The sequence below is a fragment of the Terrapene carolina genome, unplaced genomic scaffold (assembly GCF_002925995.2).
Source record: "Terrapene carolina triunguis isolate 2854851 unplaced genomic scaffold, T_m_triunguis-2.0 Scaffold58, whole genome shotgun sequence".
Taxonomy (NCBI): Eukaryota; Metazoa; Chordata; order Testudines; family Emydidae; genus Terrapene; species Terrapene triunguis.
Genome location: NW_020664409.1, coordinates 67,167,581 through 67,190,375, shown reverse-complemented (window position 1 = coordinate 67,190,375; position 22,795 = coordinate 67,167,581). Strand labels below are relative to the sequence as shown.

At 41.3% G+C, this 22,795-nt stretch overlaps 1 protein-coding gene across 2 annotated transcripts in view; it reads right to left on the bottom strand.

The window, feature by feature from the left end:
• Positions 1-22,795, bottom strand: part of RALYL (RALY RNA binding protein like) — a 315,944-nt gene that overhangs the window by 40,531 nt on the left and 252,618 nt on the right. For both annotated transcript variants that reach the window (XM_029913440.1, XM_026662827.1), the window contains 2 exons: positions 8,220-8,267; positions 2,231-2,394 (listed from right to left, as the gene is read on the bottom strand). In XM_029913440.1, coding sequence (XP_029769300.1) covers positions 2,231-2,394; positions 8,220-8,267 — 212 coding nt within the window. The remainder of the gene's footprint in view (positions 1-2,230; positions 2,395-8,219; positions 8,268-22,795) is intronic.

Below are 22,795 nucleotides of genomic sequence, written 5' to 3'. Positions count from 1 at the left end.
GGACCTTACTTACCAGTTCTCTAAATTTGTGAAAGTCTGTTTTTTTGAAGTTCATTGTGATTATTCTGCTCACTCCTTTTCTTTAGAATAATGAAATCATCATTTCATGATCACTTTAACCGAAATTGCCATCTTCAGATTCAGTACCAATTCCTCCCTGTTGGTCAGAATCAAATCTAAAATGGCTGTCCATTTGGTGACTTCTTCAAGTTTCTGGAACAAACTGATGTCCCCAATACATTCCAAGAACTTACTGGAAATTTTGTGTTTTGCCATATTACTTTTCTGACAGATGTCTGGATAGTTAAAGTCCCCCATTAGAATCAGATCTTGTGTTTTGGATATTTCTTTTATTTGTTCTAGAAATGCCTCATCTATAGCCTCTTCCTGATTTGGTGATTTATAGTAGACCCGTATTATGATATCATGCCTATTTTTTACCCTTTTCACCTCCCACCTCCTTCTGGATCTCAGTGGGGGAAAGTGGACTTAACAACTAGGAGATGCCCCTAGCCTGACCCTCCTCACAATGGTGGATACACGAGGTGCTGGTTGCATACAGGAATTGTTCTGGACACTGTAGTGGTAGTGGGGAGTAGAACCCCAGGAAGGAGCAGAAGAAGGAGGGCAGTCTCACAGTGGTTGACATGGATGGGTCATGGTATTTGAGCAATCAAGGATGAACAGTTTGGAGACAGAAATTGAGAAGTTCTGCTCTTCCTATCCACCACCTCATGCTGTCCTTGCACAATCACTCCAATTACTCTGCACACCTATCTCAGGCTGGGGCAATGCCTGTGGCTTGTTGCTGTACCCCGTCGTTGCCCAGCACTTCTCTCTGGTTTTATTACAGAAGGCCCAGAATCTGTAGAACATACATTTTCCTGTTAACATGACTGGTTTCTACCATTACCTGTCTCCAGTGGTTCTGTCCTGTACAAGGAACTACACCTGTTCTGTGAGAGACAGTGAGTGTGCCCTGCCCTGTCCTGTTTATGCTTTTACACACAAGGACACCATAGTGGCAAAACGGGTATTTCTTTGTAAGCCTCTGTGTCTAGCACCCGGGAATGTATTTTTGCAAACTCCACCACACCGGGATGGGGCTGTTCAAGCAGGGAAAACCCAGTATGTTATCTCATTATTATGATGTCATGTTTGTAAGCCTTTTCCTGTTTTACTTTCCAGTCATGTGTACTGTTGCTGAATTCATGTTTTTTTCCTCTCTAGGGGTGCTGTTAAGTGGTGTCCAGATCTGCTAAGACGATCTTTCTCTAGGCCCCTCCATGCCGCCTAGGGCCTGACTCTCATCCCCTTTTTCCTCTTCTTCCATTGAAATTACAGGGGGATTTATCACTCCACAGGAGGGGTAGGGAGAGATAGATGGGTGCTGAAGAGACATGTGGAGGTAAGGGAATTTCCCAGGACATGTTTTGGGAGGTGATGATGATGAGGGAAGTGGGTCAAGTCTATTTTTCTTAGTTAAGTCCCTGATCTAAGTGCAACTAACAGACTACTTTGAATATTCTCTGAATGCCCAGCCCTGCTTTGTGCACCCTCTTGAACACTAACAAGACACTAATGATATCAATGAGAACAGGACTGGGCTCGTAATTCCCACTGAAATCCGTGGGAGATGGATTGGGCCTCAAACTGTCTACAACAAAATACTTGATAATGTTGCTTAATTACAGCCTATTTCCTTCATGTATAGCAGGTGCATGAGCTTCCCGTCAATGGAGGTTTTTAAGAACAGGCTAGACAAACACCTGTCAGGGATGGTCTAGGCATACTTAATCCTGCCTCATTGTGGGGTGACTTCTTGAGGTCCTTTCCAGTCCCTACATTGCTATGATTCTATGAGATGCCAAGGAGATCTCATGGCATTGAAAGTTCAAACAAGCCACTTTTGAGGTAAAGGAAGATGAACATTAGACAAGTGTCAACATTACAAATCAGGGTAATTTTTAAATGATCTGTAACTGAAATGCCATTGAATAGATTTCCTCCAAACTTTGGAGAAATGTTTTCCTTGGCTTTCAGAGTAAGTCTGGCAATTTTCAAAGCCAAACCAATTTTCCAAGCCAAAGTAATAAAGGGACTAAAACAAGGAGCTGCAATGGAAGATGGTAACAACCTCAACCAGAGTAACCATCATGATAATAGTTACAAAGAGTTTCCCCTTACTAAGGCCAGTTCCAAGATAAGCAAACTGATATAAGCAACTTACATTTGGATCCTGAAGAAGACGCCCCACTAGACGTTGATCGCGATCCCCCTTTCATGGAAAAAACCCCTTTCCCTCTACGAGTTGCTGTCATGGCCACACGAGGGCGCTTCAATGGTATCACTGCACGAGGTGGTGGTGGGACACGACCATGGTAATCAAACAATCTGAGAAAAAATGAGAACAGTTTTACAAATGCTGAGATGTGGTTTCATGTCCTGGTGATCCTGTCAACTAAATTTTCGTGTTATTTTAGAGAAAATTTCTCTTTGAAATCAATCACTTCATATCACAGTCAAATTAGATTTCAAGGACCTCTGCACATTAAGTGCCATATTTGGATTTCAGTCACAGCCCACTGTGCATAGCTCTCAGATTTTGTGTAATTTAAATGAGGGATGCTTTATGGAGCTCTGTTATTTGCATCATGGAAAATCCATCTCCTGCTCTCTGCAGATCCACAGCATTTCATTGCGCACAAATAACTGCTGCACATTTTGTCGTGATGACATTTTGGCTACTTTATTACATGAATGGGTTTGGATTTTAGTTTTCCAACTCCAGACTGCACATACATTAAAGAGGATGAACAGTCCTAAGACCAAACATTGCCATAAAGAAATATAGTGCAACAGTGTCATGCTGCCAAATGATGGATTTCACCACCCATGCAATTGCGTAAGGGACATTTCACTGAGAGAGGTGTGCATCCCTCAGAGGAAGGCATTAAAAAAGTAGAACTTGTCCAAGACAGAGTGACATGTATTTGTATTCTTTTTAATAAAAGATGGAACACTTTGGAACCACCAAAACTCCTAGGACTACTTTAACAGATGCCCCTGGTGTGGGCCCTCTGCATTATGGCAACCATGAATTCAAAAAACTCCCATTTAAGTAAATGAAAATACTCCCTAAGTCTCCACAATGGAGTGTTCCACAACTAAATTCCTTGAATCCTAAACACAGTGGATCAATACCAATTCACTAATCTGTGCACAAGTCAGGGAACAAGGGGAAAGAGATAAAAAGGTGACAGAAAGCCTAGGAAACGCATATAGAACATAAAAGCTGTGGGCTAGGGAGGGGATAAAAATCTGGAAGATCTGGGTAAGGAGATTTCACCATCTCATTTATATTAACTTGCCCCTTCTTGCAAGCCCCCTTGCAGTTCTATGGTGATCAGTTTCTGTGGGTGGGAAGGGGCAGCAAGGGATGGTGATGAGTGGACACCAAACCACAGAAGGTCTGAGGTTTCCTGAGCACTGTAATGCCCCCGGGCAGGGTTTTGGGGCTAGCTGCTGATGCTGCTAGGGGAGCCAGGCTGCCAAGGGCCTAGAGGGAGACAAAGGGAGTGGTCAGGAGGTGGAATGGAGGCATAATTTACAAATAGTGCTGGTCTCTGGTGGATTTCAGCATATATATATATAGGTTCTTTGTGCTGAACTTCCTTCCTGTTCCTCCGGGAGGTGAACACCAAATCCGACGGAACATTGAGGAGGAAAATATGCTAATAAAAACTCAGTTTCCAGTCTTCTGTGCAGAAATAGCAGGGAAAGAAATTTGCTCTCTGTGTGCAGTGCTGCTCTATAGTCCCTTCAAACTTTAGTGATATCTAACAATAATATTTATATATTGCTTTATTTTCAGAGCAACCCTGACACATCTCCTGTGACTGAGCTAGGTAAATATGTGGAAATAGAGGCACAGACAGAATAAGGACTTGCTCAGGGTCAAATATCAAATCAGAACCAGACCCAGAATTAGAACTCAGGTCTCCTAATGTATGTTCTGCCTGATACATGCCTAATCCACAGGACCAGAGTGCCTTTACTTGTCTAAATCTTAATTCCACAGTCATTTAATCCTGCTGTGTCATATTCTCTTATTACAACCCTGTGCCACATGCATTACAATGGTTCCATGGCTGGAGTCCTTCAACTTAAGGTGAATATTCAATTCCCAACACAGTAAACTAACTGTGTATTCAGTTCATTACAGTTCAACACTATTTTCTACTGTACATATGGTATGCTTTATTATCAATAGGGCCCTACCAAATTCACAGTCCATTTAGATCAGTTTCATGGCCAGACAGTTTTAAAATTGGTCAATTTAATGTTTTCAGCTGTTTACATCTGAAATTTCATGGTGTTGTAACCATGGGGGTCCTAACCCAAAAGATAGGCAGAAGTGGGTCTGATCTCCCCCCGTCGCACTCCCCTAGAGCTGCCATGAAAAGGAAGGACAAGTCCTGTCCCTTCCCAGCCCAGCAGGGACTCACAGCTAGGAGCCCCTGGTTGGGGTGCTCCCAGGAGCCGGGGGATATCGGACCCACTTCCACAAACCTCCTCCAGCTGCAGGAACCTCCGGGGTTGGGCAGGGAGCTTCCTGCAGCAGGGGGAGGCACTCAGAGGTGGGTCTTATCTCCCTCCCCAAAACTGCTATGCAAAGGAAGGACAAGTCCTGTCCCTCCCCAGCCCAGCAGAGACTCACAGCTAGGAGCCCCCTGACTGGGGTGCTCCCAGCAGCAGGGGGATATCGGACTCACCTCCACAAGTCTCCTCCAGCTGCAGAACCTCCAGGGCTGGAGCTTCCTGCACCAGGGAGAGGCACTCCAAGGTGGGTCTGATCTCCCCCAGAAAGTGAGAGCGGCCGTGCAAGGGCAGGGGGAGGACAAGTCCTCTCCCTTCTCAGCCCAGCCAGGACTTGCAGCTAGGAGCCCCCTGGCTGGGGCACTCCCAGCAGCAAGGAAGAGATCAGATTTCATGGGGAAGGGCTTATTTCATGGTCTGTGACACATTTTTCACCGCCATAAAATTGGTAGGGCCCTAATTATAAATCATATGATTTGCCATATTGGATCCAACCAGTGCGCCACTATCCTGACAGATGGTGACCAGTACACAAAGTTTCAACAGAGGTGTAAGATATCCTGTAGTGGGCCATTCTAGAATTACCTGTCCACATTGGAATTTTCTACCTAACCTCTGACAGTATTTGGATGTGACACAGAGGCTCTTTGGCAAAGGATCCCCCTGTTCTTTGCAAACAACTCTCACCTCAGACCTGACAAACTCACTACATCAAACATGTCTTGCAGGACATTTATCCATAAAGATTAAGGTCTACAGAAAGCTAACTTGTCAAGATTCATAATCATTGTGACAGGTATGTATGGGTAATATTTAAGGAAGAATGTAATTATATTGAACATATGCTTTATGGACTTGGAGTAAAAGATAGTCACCAGAAGATCATATGTCTAGCTGATGGCCCATTCAAGGGAGTTGCCCTGCCCTGGTTAGCCGGTGATGTAATGCAAGGCTCAGTTGTCTAGCCTTGCTCAATCCCAAGACTATGAATGGAAAACCATCAGAGACAACCACAAACAATTGAAACCCCTTGAAGGTAAACGAAGGAACATTACAACATACAATCACCCTATGAATAAAGATAAAAGACTCTTTTGGTATCACATAGGGTGGAGAAAGGCACCCTGTATTCTTTCACTGAGGACACATCTGGGGAAGCAGAGATGTTCTCATGAAAAATTGGATCCTGGCTCCTGTGAAGCTGGCCAGCTCTGTAACAGACTGAACTTTGGAGTGGAAAACCTATTATTAGATAAGAAAGGCAACTCCTAATAAGAGTAGACCCAGCTTTGCTTTTTATGATTTTGTTTTGTATCATAACCATTTGTTTCCACCACTCTCTCTTGTTTCTAGTTAGCTCTCCATTCTTTTTTAAATATGCCTTTTATTAAAAGTGGTGATTGTTATACAGGAGTGGGATTTAAGTTTAAACTGGAGTACACAGCTCCTCTGGGGGCAAAGGATCTGGGATTTCTTTGAGTAACCAGTGTCAGGGACTGGATACCATAGGGGAATGAATCAAAGGGACTTAGGTACACCTGTTGTTAACCTGCAAGGCAAAGACTGGATTGGAATAGCCCAGAGGAGAGCACTTTTGTGGGTAATAGCCTGGTTGTGTTAGGAAGCTAACTCCAGCCACCACAGGCAAGACCATAGACTGTCTTCTTGCTCTTGTATTAAGAGAAATAGTAAATAGGAGTGCCCAGTTCTACACCATGCTTTCTCTCTCTACTACTCGCTATTTTGTATACTTTTATCAAATTCCCTCTCATTCATCTTTTCTCTAAATTACACACTCCCAATCTTTTCAATCTGTCTTCATATGTAATTTATTTCTTATCTCCAATCATTCTTGTTGCCCTTTTATGACACCTAGATTACTGAATCCTAAGGTAGGTTGTAGAGTTGCAGAACTCACATAACTTTCACGCTTGGGGAGAATCAGTCACAAAAAAGTACTTTTTGAAATGCTTGTACCATCATAGCAACTCTGATCAAGAAATTCAGAGCAAGAAACCAGGGAATGTGAAAACACCACGAATTAACCTCTCTTAGGACAAGGTCACTATACTATTACCAGGGTCTGATAAACTGGGAGTATGATGAGGTGCTGGCTCGCAGTTCCAGGTGTCCACCATCTTCAGTGCTGTCTGAGATGTTAGGGTCATTGAGTAAGGCAGTGTTTCCCAACCTTGGAACGCCGCTTGTGTAGGGAAAGCCCCTGGTGGGCTGGACCGGTTTGTTTACCTGCCGTGTCTGCAGGTCCGGCCGATCACGGCTCCCATTGGCCATGTTTCGCCGCTCCAGGCCAATAGGAGCTGCTGGAAGTGGTGTGGGCTGGGGGACGTACTGGCCACTGCTTCCAGCAGCTCCCGTTGGCCTGAAGTGGCGAAACATGGCCAATGGGAGCCATGATCGGCCGGACCTGCGGACGCGGCAGGTAAACAAACCGGCCCGCCCCGCCAGGGGCTTTCCCTACACAAGCGGCGTCCCAAGTTTGGGAAATACTGGAGTAAGGGATGCAAAACAAATGGCCACAAAGGAACCAGCACAGGTGGCCTATTGGATGAAAATGTCTTTGTTTCTAAAATGCTTCCAAGTATAGATTTACAGGACACATTATCCCTTCATTTGTTTTCTCCCTAAAATTTCAGGGCCCAATTCTGTCCCTGCTATTTTTCCTTTGCCCTGAATAAAGGGGTTCCCCTGCTGGCGTAGTGCTGGCAGAGCAGCCCCACGCTACCCTCCTCTGCAGCCCCAGTGTAGGCGTGTGCTGGAGGCAGGCTTATAAATAGGAGGGAAGAGGTGTGGTGAAAGAGCACTGTGCTCTGGCTATTGTGGGCCCCAGAGTGTCCAACGGGCAGCTATTCTAGGTAGCACTTGGAGTAACACTTGGTGCTGCTCTGACTCACACCAAGGGATGGGAAGACCCTGAATCAAGAAAGAATTTGGAGGGAACAAAGGTGGCATTAAGCCCTCCCCACTCACTGTTGGTCTGTTCTTCGTGCAAGGTGCTGTAAAAAAATGGCCCTCCTCTGTTCTGCATACCCTATCTGAATCTATACTGCTGCAATTGCCGCAAAATAGTGTATGCAAATGATTACATGATAGCAAATCTATTCAGCTTTCTAAACAGAGGCCTGAAAGAACATATTTCTCAGGAGACATTTCACAAATATAAACATCAAGACAAACACCTTCTCAAACCCTCATACTTAAAGAACTTCCACGTCTACAATGTATCCCAGTGAAATCACACTGGCGAAGAACTCTGCAGGGATAAGAAACCACAGACTTTTCTTTTTATATCCTTTAATTTTTCTGTAAAGGAAAAGCTCAAAAAAGGGCCTTCAGAGAGTCAGGACATCAACAGAACTGCTTAACGTGAAGAAATGGGAGGACACGGGGAGTGGGGGGATGAATCTTCAAGGTTTTCTGTAAATCTCATCCTAAGTTGAGTCTATTCCTAGAGAGTTTTTTCTCGAATATGCAATAAAGATAATTAAATATGAATATTGTGTAAAATTAAAACCAAAACCCTCTCTAAGTTAATTATGTGACAGCATTATAAATAAATAGTGAAAACTGTGTAGGATCTGTAGAAATAAAACCACACATACCGATTGTAGAAATCATCTCTGTAGTAATCATAATCAAAGACATAACCTCTGTGGAAAGAACACAAAAAGCAATAATGAACTGGCATATAGAAAAATTACTTTCATTAAAATATTTGTGGTATTATTGTAATACTAATTTATTTTCACAGTCAAAAACATTTGAAGACTGTTTCCAGCCTCCCACATTTATATAATTGTTAATGCATGAAAAGGATTTAGCAAGGTTATTTCTAAATCTGATATGATGCCATTTTGCATACTACTATGCTGTTGTAGATTTGGGAATGTGAATTATTATTAACAGCCCCTACACATAGCAATGAAAGAAGCTGGCAGCACATATGGAAAGAAATTAATACAGCATAACAGCTCTGTGATTAGATGACTATTAGAATAATTCTTAGGGCTCAAATGAGGCAAGGACTCCAAATCTGTGGCCTTCCTCTTCCCTCTTTCTGTGTCCATCTAGGTCAGTGGTCCCCAACGCGGTGCCCAGCAGGGGAGAGAAGCCGCGGCCCCGCGCCTGCCGGGGACAGAGAACTCCGGGGCTGCAGGCTGCGGGCGCCGGTATTCTCGGTCCCAGGCAGGTGCGGGGCTGCGGCTTAAGCCGGAGAGAAGCCACACCCCGCGCCTGCCGGGGACAGAGAACTCTGGGGCTGCAGGCTTCAGGCGCCAGTGTTCTCTGTCCTCGCGGCTTCTCTCCGGCTTCTCTCTTCTCTCTGGATTAATATATTATGTAATATTAAATATGTTTTTCTTATTATTTAATGTACAAATACAAAATAAGCCTTGAAAAATTGTTGGCGCCCACCACACTCTTCTGAAAACATGAATGTGCTACTGGCCACAAAAAGGTAGGGGACCACTGATCTAGGTTATCCAGTGTCCTGGGAAGGTCAGAAAACAAGTAGGAGAGTCAAAAATGCCTGTAATTAAGAATAGGCAGGGGATGAAAACATTTGACCCATGAGAATATGAGATGGTGCGACTGTTGCTGCCTGACCCTTCTAACTGAAAAAACCCTAAACATATACAAGGAGAAAGAAAAGCGATTCTAGGAAAACAGATGATGTATCTTACAAACACTAACTTCTCCCTGAGGTTTGTTTTCATGCCATTCCTTTAGGTTTTGAAAGGGAAATACATGCCACTTTGAGAGAGATGGGAAGAAACTGTCTGGAGGCATACTGAGTAAGGAGACATCAAGGGAAATAAATGCAGGTGGGAACTGGAAAGGCCTAGAGAACAACCATGTTTGATACGAGAAGTGCAAAGTCAATTTAGCATGGTCATTCCTGAGTATCCCAGTCACAATAATCACCTCTTGCCACTGTAGCGAGTGTCAGTAATGAAGTCTATCACAGTGGCCAGAAAAAAGAAGACCGAGGAGCTGGTAAAAGGTCTGCACACAACAAAATGAGCTGCAGAGAATTTTTTACTCTCCCAGCTACTGCAGGTAGTCGGTCAAGGTCAGGGAAAACAAAACATACATTGCTTCAGCCGCCTGAGAGGATAAACTATTGCAAGTAAGTAGGGGTGAATCTCATTATAAAATGAGCCAGGAGAGCAGGAATAAAAGGGAAGAAGATACAGAAATTATTAAAGGAAAAAAATAGAGGATTTAGACAAGAAACTAGAAAAGAAAAAGGAGAGATGGCAGGATTTAGAAATGATGAAGAAACAGAAGAAAATGTGTGCAGAAAAAAACAACAATGGAAACACACAACAGTAGGTGTTTTATAAGGGATGGCTCTTCCCCATGGTAGGATGTGTTTTGGACATATTATTGTACCTGGTCCTCGGTGCTGCTAATGACACCTAGCAAAGGGCTAGACTCCATCCTCCCCTCCTCCCTCTTCTTTTATTTTGCCACTGAAAAGGGGGATAATGGCAGGAGAAGGAGGAGGAGGAGGAAACAAAGGGGGGAAATAAAATGAAAGCCTGAAACAATGAAAACCGAAACCCAAAACATGCCAGGAGCTCATGCCATGAATTATTCACTCAACCCTAAGGGAAGACCATACATGAGGACTCCACAGTTCCCCTGTGCAATACAGGGCCAAGTTCCAAGGAGTGTCCCTCTGTGAGGCAGCTACAGGCCAGGGGAGAGAGGGTGTGTGGTGAAGACAGAGGCTCCATGAGCAGAACTTGTGCACTGGCCAAAAGCCACATAAAAAGGAGAACTCAGCAAGCCACAGCAGGGGCCATAATCTAACTGTAAAAGCACCCCACAACCTGAATATGGGTTGAGGGTAGATTTTCTTCTCCCTAGCCCTTGTGATAGATTTCTGTGCAAATTTATTCAGGTTTGTACAGAGACCCAGGCCCCACCTTTTACCCATTGTTAGGCAAAACAGCAGCTGTTGGTTTTGCTACTGAATGCCAAGATGTCATCATTATTTACAATACAGCTAATGCATATACTTTTAATATGTTTTTCAAGTACTCTGCTGTGGGTAGGGATCATATTGTTTAAGCTCTCCTTTGCAATTAAAGCAAACTACCTTGTAAGGCCTTGGAATAGCTTTTCTAAATGGAACCACCATCTTTTATTTTGTCTTTCAGTCTCTAGCCATTCTACATGATTAAGAGCACATGGAAATGAGAGGTAGCAAAGCTATTGTTTTATTTACAGCCATTCTCTAGCATAACATTTTAATTGACTACATGATTAACAGCTAAAATAAGTCTGAAATTAATATTTAATTGCATTGTGGTTTTATGTGGAGGACAGAAGATAATTTAATATGAGAGAGAGAAGGGGTGGGGGAGGGAGTATAAATTTAATTTAAAAGGCCTGTCCAAAACATCAAGAAAACCTGTCACTTGGGGGGAAATTTACTTTACCTGCATAAAGAGCAGATAACTGGGTTTTACATGGATGAAGTGCAGTGGAGCTGATGTGGCAAAATCCACTCCCACAAACCAAGGCTAAGGCAAAGATTTGCATTTCTGCTCCCCTGAGGCAGTTGTTGCTCTAGACTATGGGGATGGACTAGTGGCTGCAGTCCCTCCATACTACTTGTGTGGGATTTGATGGGCACTGACTTCTCAGAAATATAGACAGTTTTTGGACCTGGTCAGAAAATTTCCAGGGACATGTCTCGTCTATTGGAAAATATTAATTTGTCAAAATCAAAACATTTTGCAAGAACGTCTTGATTTTATTGAATCTTCTACTGGAAACCAGGCAAAGGGACCTGCCTGGTTTCTTACCAACTTCCTTACCTCATGGGCTGCTGCAGAGCCCTGAAAGCCCTGGGAGCCCCAGGTCAAGCCAAGACTGTCAGAGCTTCTGGTTTCTTGGTAATCTGCCAGGCAGGGCTGGGATCCTCATCAATTTCATTTGGAAGATGCCAAAAAGGGAATGTTGTTCTGTTTTTCTAAAATGAAAATTGCAGACTCCTCCCATTCCATGGGAAATTTCAAAATTGTGAGTTTTCATTCTGATGTGGAACAAATTGTTTTGAAATTTTGGAATTTCCATTGGAATGGGAATTCCAGGTTCTGACCTAGATGGTATGTGCTCTGCCTGGTTCTTCTTTTCCTACATCCATCACCACCATCCACTCTAGCATAGAGAAATCTGCATGGGCTCTCTGCCAGTGACTCACCTTTGCATTGCCCTATCATGTGACTAAGGCCCTGATCTAGCACAGCACTTAAGCCTATCCTTTACTTTAAGCATGCAAGACTTCAGTGGGCTACTTCATATGCTTAAAGTTAAGGATAGGCTTAAGAGCTTTGCTGGATTGGTGTAGAGGGTACCTTGAGCTGACACTTCACACCTATGTGAATTTCAGCCAGACAGAATTCCTCATATTGTTTTAAATACTCTTTAAATGTTGGCATCTAAAGATATGGTTTATTTCAATTTAGTGAGTAATCTGAGATGATCATTCACGTCTGTGCCTTTCAGAAAACTGGTTTTACGCAACAAATCAACAATCTGAAAATTCCATTCCTTTGCTCTGTTCCATAGTCAGACGACCATTGGGCTTGAAATGAAATCTTAATCCCCATGTCTCTGGGTTTGTAAACAGAGAGCTCAATATTCCATTCTTTACACAGTGCCCCAAATCTGCAGATGTATAGAGCAACTATTTTGGAATTTCAAAATTATATAAAAATAATTAAATTGCTAATTTTTGTTGGTGATTGCCTGAGCTCTTAGTTTTGCTGTTTTTTTTTTAAACTTGTTTAATTATATCAAAAGATTTTTATACTGTCACACTCTGGTCTTACTGCCCAAAATACCACGTTGGTTGTAATAATCTTTTATTGGGTCCAAAATTTCAACAACTGCAGTAAAATCAGAGAGAAAGAGGGAGTAAAATTTTTTCTCTAGTTTTAATCTTCATCCTGAGAAACACCAGCAGGTGATTTAAGAAGTCGATGCGTTCTCAAAAATATCTCTAAAATGAGGGTAGATAAATGCATCTGGAAAGATATCGGTTACTGACAATAGTTTCTTTAAGGCTCAGTCCTACTGAGGTGCCTGCCCTGCATTCTTACAAGTTACCAAGTCTCCTCAATTCCTCCTGAAGTAAGAGTGAGGTAAGAAGGAAGCCCTGCCTCTTGCAGGATCGACTCCCCTGTACATTCCATTTGATAGGCTACCCAGGGTTACCTATTTCCATGTCAAGACTGTTTTGTGTATTGTGAGTGAAATTCACCCTAAAATAGAAGGCTCATTCAAGGCCCTTCATGCTAACTAAATCCTACAGCACTGGTGTATGGAGAAGGGCCCAAGTGCAGCATCTGTACAGGAAGTCTCTGCACACCCTGCATGTTGCTGAAGGAGGTTCTACACTGGTAGCAGCAGATAAGCAGAGAAGGGCCATTGGGATGGAGCAAAGGAGGCCATTTGATCCACACATCTGGCAACTGAATAGCTGCAATCACTGGCATCCCGGGTATAGGCAATTGCAGATGCTCCTTCACTCCATAGGCTGGGACAGTACAGATGGAGAGGCTACAATGCAGCTCTTTGGGCAATCCCCAGAAGGAGGAATGAATTGTGTTTTACACACACACACACACACCCCAACCTGTGATTAGTTTTCAGGAGAAAGCTTGTTTAACTGAGTCTTTCTACAGGAAACTATGAATGCCATATTATTAAATCCCATGTATTAAAAACGTATAGTAGCAATACAGTTACCCAAAAATGTCTATGGCACTTTAGGAGTGACATCTATGTGCTATCATCCTCTGTTCTTTGTGGGACATTTCTGGGCACAGACTTAGTCTGCTATCCCATCTCAGAAATGGGGCTCCTCAGCTCACCTGCCCTTAGTCCAAGGACTAGCACTGACCCCCCAAAATATTCAGCTACTTAAACACACCCCTGTCACAGAACTCTGCCCCAAAGATGTGAAGCTTCTGATATACAGTGTGAAGCTACTCTCAGGGGCACACAGAAACTGTGAAGCATAAAACACGCACTTTGTCCACAGTCTAACACATTAATGCTCTTTTCCTTAATCACATAGAGCTCAGGAGAGTACAGATCAGACAAAAGAATAAACGTCATAAACTGCTATGTCCTCACCAGCTTGCCCTTCTTTTGTGAGTCCTTGGGGACCATCTTGGTGCAAAGAAGGCAGGCAGGCAAGGTGTCCTCAACTCAAGCAGAGTGTTACATGTGGGGTGACCTCTCTCCCTCATGAAGTCCCTTCCCCAGTTTGTGAGACCTTGCTCTCTCCTGCCCCATGCTTGTTCTTTCTGTCTGGCTTCCTCCATTCCTGCATAGCTTGCTAGTTAAACTCCTCCTGGCCGCCGTTGTTCTGTCTTTTGGATAACTTTCCACAGCTCCTTCCTTCCTCCATCACTTCAGAGGAGTGAGCACACTGGTTTTCCAAGGATGCTGCTCACCATCCTTTAGGTGTTTGCACCTGAATAGGGTTCTTGAGACCGAAGCACCACCCCCATTGTATCTCTGCCTGGTGTGCTCCTGCTATTGCATCTGTTAGTGATGGTGGATCCACATACATATAGGCACTCATTATACAGAAGTTTTTCATAATACCACATCACGCTATCAATCAGAATTTATAAGTTGTACTGACATAGCCCCAGTTCATCACAGTAAGTTTCTAGCCCTCGTGGTTGTCGATAAGAGACTGAAAATATGAACCATGTGTACCTGAAAAGGCTCAAAAATAAAGAATCCAAAATGTGTTATTTAAACACCCTCATGATTTCCAAGTCAATTGCATGATTTTTGGGGGAGCTGATTCATGATTTTTCAATGCTTGACAATACTGTAATAATGAGATGACACTGTGAGAGACCCATATATTCTCCCCAGCTATAGCCTTAATTGCTCACACTTTTCCGTGCCAACAGGAAGTCACAATGATTTAGTCAGTGCTACACTACAGAACATGAAGCTGCAAATTAGCAGATGATCATTGGCCCAAAGATCAAGGTGACTGCAGGGCTCTTAACCTCTTGAGAGTTATTCCTTAGCAACCAATGAAGCTGTGTTACAGATGCTGCAGGCATCCACTTGTACTGTCTAGCTTACCAAATATACAGCAAGCTGGAAGCAGAGAGAGGTTTAAACAATCCTGTGGACTGCAGGAATCAGCAGTTTCATAATGGCATTGAAAACTGGCTGATAACCTACCCACAAATATATGCCATCTCTGCAGCATTAACAACAGCACTGTGTACATGATGCTACTAACAAAATGAAAGACAAGTAAAACACAATGTAATGCTCACTCTGAGCCCAAAGAAAACTCATCAATGAAAAAGTAAGATGAATTCCTGTTAAGCTCAACATCACAAAAAAAAAAATCCTGCTGGAATTGACTCATAGACTCATAGACTTTAAGGTCAGAAGGGACCAATATGGTCATCTAGTCTGACCCCCCGCATGATGCAGGCCACAAAAGCTGACCCCCCCACTTTCCCTTAGCTCTGCTGTTGAAGTCTCCAGATCGTGATCTAAAGACTTCAAGACGCAGAGAATCTTCCAGCTTGCGACCCCTGCCCTATGCTGCGGAGGAAGGCGAAAAACCTCCAGGGCCACTGCCAATCTACCCTGGAGGAAAATTCCTTCCCGACCCCAAATATGGCGATCAGCAGAACCCCGAGCATACAGGCAAGATTCTCTAGCCAGAGAATTGGTTGGCTGCTGCTGGAGATGCTGTATTTTTAAACCGCATTTCACTTTAAATTCTATAGTCTTTAAGAATAAAGGATTCCCTTAGGGCCAGATTTTCACAGGTATAATTTTGAACACAGGCACATGAAAGTTGAGTATCAGGAGTTCTATGGGTTTCAGTCAAGAAAATGCAAAATTGTGCCTTTGAAATAAGATTAGATTTATTAATTATTAAGCTTTTATTTATGTTAGTATATTGTTCTTTTTGTGATCAACATTCTGTGGCAGCAAAATATTTTATAAACTTTTATAAACCAAGGATGAAATTCTGCTCTCATTTACTTTAAAACATAGGCAACTCAATTGACTTCAGTGGAGTAATGGAGAGCAGAATTTGTTTTCAGTATTTTTACTGCAGTAAGAGATTGAATCTTGCATGTGATTTACCCTGTAGCTAATATCTCTTCTGCTTTCTTCAGTACAGAGATTTATTTGTAAATTGAGTAAATGTTTATAAACCAGGCACAATGCATCTTAATACAATTGACAGCACTATTACCACTAAGACCATCAATTGCTCCTTTGTTGTCATCGCTTGATAAAAATATTCAATACTAAAACAATATTCTTTCAATCCAACTCTCTTTAGGAGGTACTTGTCAACACAATGATTTAAACTAGTAATCCAGTCATTTGTAAAATCATTTCTCCTCTCACACAGAATGATTGCAAAAAACAGTATCCTTTTCAATACAAAAGGCATTGAGTCTAAGTTAAATTGACATCTAAATATTAAAAATTGCAGTCAAAAATTTAAAGTTGGGGAACTGTTTGACCTATGTAGGGAATTAACAATGTGATATGCAGCCTTTCACCTCTAAACTATCAAGCTGAATCCATTTTAGGCTGGTAGTTACTAAAAGCCAGTGTCACCTGATTGATTTTCTGTGGTCTATTTGAAATAAATTGGAGATCTCAGTCTAGTTCTTAATGGACAGGAGTCCGCATCCCACAAAAACAACAATAAAATTGGCACTGATTAGCATATTAATTGACAAGCTCACCACTGAGGCCAAAGACTGATGGAGCAGGGGGACTCAACTACCATCTCTACAATAGAGATGCTCCCATTTGTCAGGGTTGAGACACATTGGGAGAAACTTATTTTGCAGTCCATGCTACATCTGTTCTGGGGATAAACAGAAAACAGTCTTTAGAGTCTGTTTTTTGCTGACATACTTACTGTCAAGGGACAAATGTCATTAGTGATTTCTCAGACTAACACATTCTGGAAGGTTTCTAGGAAACCAGAAAGTGCCAGAGGACAAAAAGGAATTATAGAAAATGTAAGTTTTAACTTATTTCTGTGGTGCAATTCACCTTTTCAAGTAGGCAAGGCCCCCCACAACTTTTTTCCCCCCAGTCAAAATGCTTGCAGATGGTAAAGTTTCAAATTAGCTGATTGCCTGGAAATTTCAATTATTGGTCAATTAATTGTGTTTGTGCACATTTAGACAAATCAAAGAGTCCAATATGTAAATACTGATCTCTGGGTATAAAATTAAGGCTGGAAAGACCCATGTCATCATTTCAAAGGTTCTAAGATTTCTCTGTAGGTCTGGATTAGGAAAAGAAGGAAGGGAATAATCAGAAGGACTGGAAGGCAAATTCTTACAAAGGAAATTGACAAGATCAGCATGGTTTGTTTGGCGATCACAAAGGAACACACATTCTTGAGATACAGTCATTTACATAGACTATTTCTGATTTCTGTGGGAAAATCAAAAGGATTTCTTGAAAGCCAACACACAGGAACTGCGCCCTGTTTGTAATAATAAAGCTAGTTTCTCTACTGCCTTCATATTTGTAGGCACAATTCAGTCAATTCTACCTTTTAAATAAACAGCTGCTATAACAAGCCTGTATAAATTTAATAAGGGCCCTATTCTGGCACTCAGAAAAGTGAAAGAGAGTTTCCCCATTAACTTTGTGGGAGCTGGTTTGGATCCATTGGTTGTATGTACCATTAGGAAATATTTGTACTCCATATTCAAAAACACAAGATGAAAGCAGTTTGCCACTAAAATGTGATTGGGGAAAATCCTGAGCCTGGTGACCAGCATGAATATTGAACAAGCCACTTAGGCCCCATTTTTCAAAGTGGTGTATGAAACGTTAGGCCCTTCCCTGGAATTTGTGAGGATTAGTCTAAGCTTGTAAAGCACACTGAGGGACAGATTCTCCCCAGCAGAGGAACTCCACTCAGAGCAACAGGGGATATCAAGGACATCAGGGATAAGGCTCTCTGATTCTGAGAAACAACTGGCCCCGTTGTCAGAGCAGCATAGGGTGCATGAGAGGAGCAAAAGGGGTGGATCTCTAATGGAAATGTAGCCCAGAGAATGTCACATACGGTATAAGTGCTAAGTATTATTATTGTTCCTGCTCAAAAATGCCTGTTGTGTGTGTGTGTGCACAATGCATGCAACTGTGGCTGGTTCAATGCTTTTAGAAACCAAATGCTGCATTATTACTTTTCTAGTTCAAGAATCCTAAATAAATCTACTTAACGTTTCCATGTCTTTCTGCCCCCCCGGTAAACTATTTTTTCGGTCATCTGATGTAATCTCCAATTTCTTACATTTTCCCCAGGAGAACATTAGACCAAAGAAATGAAAAAGTTTTCTACCTTACCATTTCCCAAGGTGTCCTTTAATTGTATAGAGCAAGTGAGGCCAGCCTTGATGCCACTACAGTATTTTTTTAGCTCAAGAGTAATGAGCTTCTGCCCCTTAAAAATTTGTTCTGAATTCAATGTATTCAGGATACTCCTGTCAAACTGTTCACATACATAATTGATTATCCAATTTATTGGTAATATTGTACATGTCACAGGAGTGCCATTTAACTTGGTTTGCCAAGTGCAGAAGAGTGTCATTGACAGGTATAGGGATAAATGACGGGTTTAAGCTTTTCAAATGTTGCTACAGCATTTCACTGAATGGCAGATTGATAAATTAAAATTACAGTTGCAGCATCAGACCTGAAAGAATGACCACTTTAGATTACAAAAATAGAGCTCTGGAAACTTTATATACTCTCAAGAGCGGTAGCCTGAGAAGCAATGAATGCAACAACAACAACAAAAGCACAGTATATAAAGGATTCATTAATTACACGGTGACAATTTCAGAGTTTATAAAAACAAAACAACAACAACAAATTCAAGGGCTGGCTCTTTCTCTCTTTACGCAGAGTTATAAAATGCTGACGCTAAACCATTGAAATTAAGTGGGCTCGATTTTGATCTGTTACACAGTATTTACACCAGTGTAAATCTGTTGACTTTGATGGAGTTACTTCTGATTTAAACCAGCATAATGGAGAGTGGAAACAGACCTATTATTGCTGGACAATCAAAAGACAATATTTGGTTGCCCAATATTTTATCCTATTCTACAGCACTTGTTTTTTTCAAAAGTGCAGTTGGCAAGCAGCATACAAAATATCAATATTTATCAACAGATAACTTTGGGCGATAATTGAAATACTATATCTATGTCCTAGTCTAAATATAAGGAAACACTATTTTATCTCTGACCCACTGTATAGTAAATGTTGGAAAATGCTGACATTTTAATGGCAACCACTGTACCGGTCAACTTCTCAGAAAGCCAAATTGGTATAGGAAGTGGGAGAAGAGTCTCCCCTATAAAAGAATGCTTCCAGATTCTGGAGAAGGATGTGCTGCTTCACTTTTTTCACAAAAAAGAAAACAAGAAGTGGTATGAGAGAAAGAAGACAGGAGGCAAACAGAAAAAAAAAAAGGAAAAAAAGAGGGAAATTACTTACTTTTACCCCCTGCTCAGTAGCCTCTCTTCTTTTCCATTCCCAGCAGACATGCATGCATGCTTTGTCCAATTACCTTATATTCTTGAGCACTCACACTTTTTTGTAAAGATAGGTTATCTGCTCACCACTTGCACTGGGTAACTGATACAGTCAACATTTTCTACCTGGTATGGTTGCTCAGATAAGGCTTGAGACTCCAAGGTACTGAGCACTTTGTTTCCATTCTTCAAATCATTTAAGGAGTTCAGGAATTATCCCTTCTACAAAGAGACCAGTTAAAAAATGGGCATGGAAACAGAAAGAGAAGCCTACATGGATTGCCCACGCTGTCTATGAGTGAGTGAAAATGATCATTCACGGTAGTGGTGTCAGACATATCAAAAGAAAGCATCAGAAAAATGATCTGTCTCCAACCCTATTGCTAAGTCTGTCATCCAGGCCTTCATCAATCTCCTGTCCTGATTATTGTAACAACCTTCTTTTAGGCCTCTCTGACATGCAAGTTGCCCCAATCTTGTCCATACAAAATGCAGCTGTCAAGATCTTCCTTAGGACCAACTTCTGTTGGTGAGAGAGACAAACTTTCAAACTTACACAGAGCTCTTCTTCAGATCTGGGAAATATACTCAGAGTGTCACAGCTAAATACAAGGTGGAACAGAATGTTTAGCTTAAGTAGTTAAGAAATATTTGAAAGGACCATTCAAGGTGAAGAGGCCAGTTAACACCTCTCCAGTCATAGAGAGAAAGGGGGGGAAAAAGCTGGGGTGGGGGTTAGTGGGTTATAGATTGCTGTAATAAGCCATAAATCCAGTCTCTCTGTTCAGCCCAGGGTTTTTAGTATCTAGCATAATTATTAATTTAAGTTCCCAGACTTGTGGGAACTTAAATTCATAACTGAAGGTGTTGTACAGGTTTCCTTTGAGGACTGAGAGGTCAGATATAGAGTGATCGCTTTGTGAAAAGTGTTCACCTATGGGTGATATGGCGTTTTTGTCTTTTATAATTTTTCTGTGTGAGTTCTTTTGAGAGCATAGTGTTTGTCTCATTTCACCCCAAACACATCACCAAACTCATCCACTTCATCCTCACCCATAACAATTTTACATTCAACAACAAACACTGTCCAAAACCATGGGAACAGCCATGGTTACTATGATGGCTCCCCACTACGCCAACCTCTTCATGGGTTACCTGGAAGAAGAATTTCTGAACAAATGTATTACAAATCCAATGATATACCTGAGATATATCAATTATAATTTCATCATCTGGACAGCTGACCTAAACTCCCTCATAGATTTCCACTACAACTTCAACAACCACCAGCCACCCTTTATGCTCAAATAACAACTACGTGGGTGAAAAAATACAGTCACTACACTCTTGAATGATCTCACACAGAAAAATGATAAAAGACAAAAAAGCCACATCACCTGTAGGTGAACACTTTTCACAAAGCGGACACAGACGCGATTCAGCATCTCTGTGTCCGACTCCTGTTACACTCACGCTCTACAGTCAGAAGGGCCCATCATGAGCATCTAGCCCACTTCAAAAGTTTTTTTTCTCTTACTTATTTGGCCTCTCAGAGTTGGTAAGACAACTCCCACCTGTTCATGCTCTCTGTATGTGTGTATATATATCTCCTCAATATATGTTTCACTCTATATGCATCCGAAGAAGTGGGTTGTAGCCCACGAAAGTTTATGCTCTAATAAATGTGTTAGTCTCTAAGGTGCCACTAGTACTCTTGTTCTTTTTGCGGATACAGACTAACACGGCTGCTACTCTGAAACCTGTCATTGGGATACTGGCCTTTTTGCTAGTCTATACATACACTAGCAGATATATGTGGGAGCACTGCTAAGCAACATACCCAGTACATTAAGCTCCAATGAAGCAGTAAAACAGACACACCTGTTGTTTTAGCAAAATACTCATGGGAGAAAATATTTCATTATATTTTCTTATAGTTCTTATCCCTTAAGAACATAATACTAATGCATTTTTATAATGTGCTTTATGCAACAGCTGTTATATCTAGTAATATTTTAATAAATATTTTCTTCCATTTTCATATAGCATTCATAAATGGTGTCTGAGTATACAGTGTTTCCTGCTCCAGAAAAAGTGAAGAGATGTCCATGATTGTTAAATGCTAATAAATTCAATCCCACAATTGGAAAGACACATTTGTCACTGTTGTTAACTGAGATACATTAGTCATCATGTTTCTAAGACAATCAGACCTTCCTTGCCTGTGAAACATAAAATTACATTACATTTATAACACTGCAAAGTATTGCTTGAGAAAATTAATGTACTAATATGTATATGACACCATAAGTAAATATTTAGAGAAAGTTTCATTTACAATGTTTATATCACTACAGGTAAACCACACTATACTTCAGCAGTACAAAAACATCTTAGAGTAAATTTGCTTTTGTATTATAATAATTTACTTCTCAGTTTTGCCTACAGCATACTGTCCTATAATCCACAAGACTCTGTGAAGGAACTGAAACTGTTAATGTCTGTCTCTTTCTTTATATATGCTTGCTGATCTTACCTCTAGTATTTTCTGTTTTCTCCCCAGAAAAACACATTACCATTACTCATCAATATTGGATTTACATGGTTGTGAAGTTATTTTTCTATGAATGCTTTACACAGCAGGATAGTTTTATAGCCTATAATGTATCAGCCAGAACATGAAATGTGTCTACCTATTGATGCCTAGATAAGGTCTGCTTGAAACCAAATGGCATTTGAGCACAGATATAAAGTATGATTGTGTTTAATATTTTCTATTGACTATACAGGAGGACTTCATTTTGCAAGGAAACAAAGCTTTACACAGACCCAGCAACTACTTTTATCAGTACAGTAGAGACGGGAACAGTTTGATTCAGTATGATGCAAAGGATCTGTGTTAATGAAGTTTGATTCTTTCTGCTGCATTGACTTCAGCATCCCAAAAGCTGCAGTTTCATTTCTCCTGCTCTAGAATCCTCCAGTAACACAAAGTTCAATAGCACTGGTCAAATTATTAGTTTCAAATAAATTATCCAACTAATTTAGCCCTTTTTTTCTGTCTGTGATTCGATCCTTGTTTCTGTGAATGTATTCACGATTCCTAGATACTTGACAAATAGTTAATGTGAACACATTTCAGCCTCTGGGTTGTTTGTGCACTTTTGATTGTTGGTATTTGTTATTCATAGGGTGTCTGTGGTTTGGAAATCTAACTGTGGTTTGTGCTCCCTGATTAGATGATAGGAGAATAATGAAGAGCAACTGGCACTACTCCAGTAGGAAGACTTTGACACATAATTACTCACCCTAAAACTCATGAAAATGTTGGGATTCACCAACACTTTCAGAAATTAGCTGGTGCTTGTCTGAATAATATGATACCATGAGTAGCCTTGGAATGAACTTGCCCCATTTAGTTCTTAAAATATCTTCACCTCTTTTCAGAAAGATTTAACCAGTTCTAAAACTCAACTTCACTAGAACTAGGCCTTGGCTAACTTTAACTTTCAATTTAAATAATGTAATGACTAAGGATGGGCTTAATGGTCTGTAGTCACTAAATAGTA